At 52.5% G+C, this 6,000-nt stretch overlaps 1 protein-coding gene across 4 annotated transcripts in view; it reads left to right on the top strand.

Annotated features, from left to right (window-relative positions):
* The first annotated feature begins 1,049 nt into the window (after nt 1-1,049).
* Nucleotides 1,050-6,000, top strand: part of LOC104009124 (uncharacterized) — a 30,895-nt gene continuing 25,944 nt past the window's right edge. For 2 of the 4 annotated variants that reach the window (XM_087733011.1, XM_087733010.1), the window contains exons 1-2: nt 1,050-1,149; nt 5,411-5,598. In XM_087733011.1, the coding sequence (XP_087589137.1) occupies nt 1,109-1,149; nt 5,411-5,598 (229 nt within the window). In that variant the 5' untranslated portion in view covers nt 1,050-1,108. Of the gene's footprint in view, nt 1,150-1,778; nt 1,947-5,410; nt 5,599-6,000 lie in introns of those variants that run through there. The other 2 variants (XM_087733012.1, XM_087733013.1) reach the window with 2 other exon arrangements.

Here is a 6,000-nt window from a genome sequence, read left to right as displayed (position 1 = left end):
AGCAGGGAGATCAAGCTCTGGGAGGTGGGGAGGCTTATCCTGCAAAGCCCTGGAGCCATGGCACGCAGAGGTACCTGCAGGGTTAGGAAAAGGGGAGGTTTATTCCATGGAGCGGGACAATGAAGGATTTCATTGCATCTTTCTGCTCAGTTTTTTGTTTTTTTACTGGTGACTGCATGACAAAACATCTCAATGTTGAAACAGAGCAGTAATTCAGGTGCCTCCAGTTCCGTGTTGTCTCTGGCTGAGGCTGTCAGGCAGGACTACATCTCCCATGCTACACCAGCCTGACTGCTCCGGGAGGGGCTGGGGCTGGCAGGTGTGCTGCAGGAGGGACAACACAGCCACCAAGCATGATGCGTGGAGACCAGCAACGTGAGCCTGCGGGTGAACATTATCCTGCAGGCATTGCAGCAGGAGAGCAGCACAGGAACTGCTCTGAAGTTGTCATCTTTTGCAGGAAAAAGTGGCGGCCCATCAGCATGGTGGCTCACAGGATTTGGTGGCCCTCTGTGCACGCTGGCTAACGGGCACAGTGGCCCATAGGCACAGTGAGCTGTGAGCATGGCGACTGTTGGGGCACAATGGCTCCCCAGGCCCAGTGACCCTCTGGGCACAGTGACTTAAGGGGCACACTGCCTCCCCAGGCACGGTGACCCTCTGGGAACTGGCCCATGGGCACAGTAGCTCCCTGGGCAGGGTGGCCTGTGGGCAGGGTGTTTCCCAGGATTTGGTGGCTCCCTGGGGATGGTGGCCCACGGGCACAGGATTTGGTGGCTCCTTGTGGATGGTGACCCTCAGCGCACGGCGGTCCCCGCCGACGGTGGCAGCTGTCCCCTCTGCACGGCGGCTCCCGGCCACGGCGACCCAGGGACCGGGCGCCTCGGATCCGCCCTCCCCCGGCCGGTGCATCGCCGGGGGCCGGTCCCAGCTCCCCGGGGGGCGGTGCGGGGGCCGGGGCGGGGAAGGGGCCGGGGCCGCCCCGCCGCCCTCCTCCCCAAACCCCGCCTCCGGGCGCGGCCGCCCGCTCCCCCCCTGCCCGCCGCCGGCTGCGGGCTGCGCGCCCGCCCGGTGCTCGGCGCTGCCGGTGCTCGGCGCTGCCGGCGGGATGTACGCCGGGAGGAAGAGGAAGAAGCCGGTGCCGAAGAGGTGGGTGCAGGGAGGGGGGTGTCGGGCGTGCTCCGGGGAAGCTGTTTCCCCCGGTAACACCCGGGGGCGGCAGCTTGGCAGCAGCTGGGAAGGTGGAGGAAGCTGGGGCAGGTGTGTGGGATCGGGCAGGGTGGCAGAAAACCGGTCTGCGAGAGCCAAGCTGGTTGCGGGGAACTGCGTTAAGCTGCTCTGATGAGAGCATTGAAGAAGCAGAAGAGAGAGAGACAGCATGCTTGGGCTACTCTGTTTTAATTAGGGTTAATTGGAGCTAATGCTTTGTAGGCTCTGGCATGCTGGTGAAAAAATAAAAATCTCAACCATGATTGTCCTGCATCCCCAGTGTTGCTGTGAGGAAGCTCGTTGGGGAGTTTGAGATGCTCAGCTGTTCTCTGGTTTGAGTTGCGGGGTGGCTTATGTTTCAGCACCTGTGTAAATCAAACATACAGCAATTACTATTTACCGAAAGAGTCCTATTCCCTATTAATTAATTAGCATGCTGCTCAACAGCTGTTGCATAATGCCCCCCTGATGTGTCCCTGGAGTTTCCTGGCTTTGGGACCCCCATGCCTCCCCCCATAACCAGCTCTGAAGTCGCACCAGCCTGTTGACCTCAGGTTACCAAGTGTATAGGAAATAAAGGTGTATATATATTTCTGGGAGGCAGTGGGGGGAAGCAGATGAGCTGAACCCAAGCCTGGGATGAAGGAGGGAGCAGCAATGTTCCAGATGCATGGTGAGATGTTAAGCTGAGCCCAAGCCTGGGATGAAGGAGGGAGCATCAACATTATAAATCTGTGGTGAGAAGCTGAGCCAGAGCCTCTCTTGGGTTTTTATTAGGGAGTGTTAAAGAAGTGTGAAAACGCAAAGGGTAGTTGCTCTGCCTCAAAACTTTCTCCTGCTCAACTCAGAGCAGCGATTCCAGCCCCGTGGTGGGGCTGGTGTGGCCAGCCTGAGGGTTTGGGCTGGATTCATGTGGCTCAGGGCACGGGAGAAGGCCTCTCTTTGGAGCAAAGGGGACCTCGATCCCTGGTACTGCAGGGCCAACCTCAGGAATCGAAAGAGATTATTTTCTTCTGTGACTGGGCAGATCTTGCAGCAGGGTCCTACTGGGAGAGGCCAGGCGGAGCAGGGCTGGGAGCAGCGGGATGTGCGGCCAGCCGGGTGGGGAGGGAAGGATGGGGTTAGGGAGTTCTCTGGTCCCTCTGCAGTTTGTTCAGGGCTTTTTACTTATTAAAAAAATTAATAAAAATTGGGAGACAATATATCGGCTCAGGCAACTTCAGCTGTTGTTAATAGCTAATATCACTCGGTACTTGCCAGCTTGCAAAAGTGGTAAACTTCCTGCTGGGTTCCCCGTTCAAAGGGCAGCTGAGGAAAAACAACACTGCAGCAGTGGTGCAGCCTTTGCCCCACTGGGAGCAGAGCTTTCCTCTGCGGCTTTGCTCCAAGCCCGTCTACACAGGGATCAGCAGCTTTTCTCAGCAGCTTCACCGCAAACTCTGTGGCACGGCCGTGCTGAGCTTTGTATTGTATCCGTTTTGTAAGACTATGCCACATTTAGAGCTCTTGCAAACAGGATAGGGGCTCAGACCTCTTTAAAATGCTTTTTTCTTGCTTGTTGCATAGGTGTTGAGCTGCTTCATTGAACGCCAGGGTTTGGTGTGTTGTGCTCGGGTAGCAGCGCTCCCCAGGACAGCTTTGCCTGGTGCCTGGGGCTGGCAGAGACTGCCAGAGCTTCGCCCTGCAAAGAGGGGGCAGCTGGGCAGTGGGGATGGAGACAGTCCTAAAGGCAGGGAATTTAAACAGATTTTAAACATCTTAGACCAAGCTTCACTCTTTCTGTGAGTGGGGGAAACGTCATTTGCTGCGGTGCTCACCTGTACAGATTCTCTGGTGGCTAATAACGTGATTGTGCCCCAGGCCAATGCCTTTTCCTTGCTAAGTGTGTACGATGGGGGCTGGTGGTTTTCCTGGCCCTGCCTGCTGGCTTGCACAGACCTCAAGGGAGCTTCATAACTGCCTGGCAGAGAGTGAAAAAATTTGTCAGAGATGAGCACCTGGAAGCTGTTTCCCTGTGACATCCCTGAGGATGGAGAACTGTGAAGCCTCTGGCCCTGGGAGTTCCTGGGTGCAGCGTTTGCCCATGGAGATGGGCTGCCAAAAGAGCTGCCTGGCATCACCAGAGCCCTTTTCCCTTTTTGTCATCCTTCCCCTCGAGGGTGGCCATGAAGCGTGTTGTGTGCTGCAGCTGGGGACATGCAGGATCAGAGATGTTGGGGTGCCCTCCTTTAGCCTTGTGGAGCTTTGCTGCTGGCTGTGTCACCCCACATGTCTCAGCCAGAGCACTTTCAGCGCTTGGCTGGACTATCCAAGAGACCCTGTTACACCTCTGTGTTTTACCCACTCCTATAAAGAGCACCACTCCTTGCTCATATCCAGTCTCATTTTCTCTTCTTTCTGGCTGTTTGTTGGCTAGATTTGGATAGTGAGTGGGCAGAGGACTGTTCTTTAAAGGATATCTGAGGAAACCCAGAATAATTTTCTTTACCTTTCTCTTTTTTTTTTCTTTTTTATCAGAGAGAAAGTCAAAGGAAAACTATTTCATTTTTTCCTTCCTGATGAGTGACTGTGATTTCAAAAGTGTTTAAGCCACTGGCTAATGGAGTACATAAAAGCACCAGTGCCAGTGTGTCTTGCCCAGCCTATATGGACAGGTTTGGTGATGAGTTGTACCCAACCACCTAGAGAAGCAGGGTATATCCTTCCCAATGCTTATGTTATAAAACAGCATGATTGAGCTTTTCCGGAGAAATGCTACAATTTTCCATCTGTGCTGAGAAGACCCCTTGGTAGCTCTCTGCAATAAAAATTCAACAGGCACCTTACGCATTTCATTTAATACTCATTTCCTCTCTTGTCACACATGTGAGCAGTCCTGCCAGATGAGATTTGAGAGTGGTAGTAGAGGGGAGAGCTTAAATTGCTGCTAAATACTGGCAGATCCTGTTATCCGAAGCTGCTTTATGAAGCAAGGATGCCTGTGGAGACTGAGTTTGTGGTTAGACAAATTACATCAAAACAGTATGAGTTGCATGTTAGGGGATGCAATCTAGTCAAATATAGAGGGAGAGTCTGAAGGGTTTTTCTTCAAGCTAGAAAATTCAAATTGACATTAAAAACCAAAGGAGACAAGGTGACATCTCAGACTCATTAAAGCCATTAACTAACCTCTTACTGTTGTGACTGGGACTTCAGTTACAGCTTGTGAAATAACTGCAGCTGATGGAGACAGGTCCCCATATGAGCTTAAGATAGACGAGCTGCTCTCATGGACCCTACTCCTTCTGCAGACTGAAGGTTGGTCTCAGAGCCTAAGTTTGGCATCAGATATTGGTTTAGGTTGGAAATGCCCATCTGAAAGGATCAGAAATCAGAAGATTGGAAGAAAGTAAATTCTAAAAATCTACTGTTTTCTAAGTGCTGTTCCCTAACCACCCTATGTAGTATCTCTTTGTCCAAGTGCTGTCATTGTCTTTCACTTGTGCTTCTTTTTGTAATGTTAGTAAGTAAGGCAATGGATTCAGGCTCTGAGCAGTCAGAGGAAACTTAGAAGAAGCTAACTGAAATAAATTCAAATAAACAAATCATTTTGGACCTTCCCACTTTCCATTCTTGCTATCTGTTAGCGTGCTCATTGCCAAGGACTACTCTGAATCCTCTGAGCAAATCAAGGTAGTGCTTGCCATGGTGAGGACCTGGTGTGAGCATGTGGAGCATGGCCAGGGAGGGACCTGCTGCTTGGGAGGGGTATGAGATGAGGAAGAAGAGGAGAAAGGGCGGACAGAGCAGAGTGTGGGTGGAAAAGTCTAACCAGACCTCCAAGAGATGCTCTGATGGCTTGTAGATCTCTGCCCTTGGTGTCCCTTTCCTTGCTAGGGCTCAGTGGTGGGAGCAAGGCTGTAGTATCGAGCTGAGCTGTCTCAGCCAGGCTGCATGTTAAGGTGCTCATCTGAGGATCACCCCACACTCCAGCTGGAGAACATCACAGCCTGAGGCTGCACAAGGTGGCCAGCTGGGATGGCCATGTCTCCTCCATCCATTGGCTTGTGGGCTTGCTGGAGCTTGCTCCTGCTGCTGCCTGGCCTTACCTTGGCCATTTGATGTTTTACTGTTGTTGCGGCTGCACTAAAGTCAACACTGGGTTTGGAAAGAGCCTGTCAGGTGGGCCCAGTTTGATTAAACTCTCCTTTGCCTCTTCCAGCCCCAAACCACCACCCCCTGAGGGTGTGAAGTCCAACCCCTCCAAGCGGCATAGAGACAGACTCAACCAGGAGCTGAACAAACTGACTGGCTTGCTGCCCTTCCCCGAAGATGTACGCACCAGGCTCGATAAACTCTCCATTCTCCGACTGGCTGTTGGATACCTGAAGGTGAAGAGCTACTTGATGGGTAAGTGTCCGTGTTGCAAGGGGCAAAAAGCTTCATCCCCACTGCATGGCTCACATCCCACCCCAAGCCATGTTTGCCTTGAGATGGAGAGTTGTGTCTCCTGAAGGTAGGATGATGATGAGTTGTGGTATCAGACCCTTGTTTGTTAATGCATCAGTGTTGGATCTTTAGCGGAGGTACTGGCCTGAAAATGCCCCGGAAAACCGGGGAGGAAAGTACCTTGTCTCCAGAAGTGTGGAGGAGTGGGCAATGGTTGCTGAGAGGTGCTATGCTCATGTGACATCTACCCCTCAGACCTTTAGCTGCCATGACACAGATTTTATCCATCTCCCCTCTCAAAGGAATCCCCTTCATTTTTGGATACCGCACACCCAAATCTAATCCTCTTCAGTCAGTTGTGGG

Source organism: Nipponia nippon, unplaced genomic scaffold (assembly GCF_047370975.1).
Source record: "Nipponia nippon isolate SJK-2023a ecotype South Korea unplaced genomic scaffold, ASM4737097v1 scaffold_5, whole genome shotgun sequence".
In the NCBI taxonomy this organism is placed as follows: domain Eukaryota; kingdom Metazoa; phylum Chordata; class Aves; order Pelecaniformes; family Threskiornithidae; genus Nipponia; species Nipponia nippon.
This window is presented reverse-complemented; position numbering and strand designations above follow the sequence as displayed.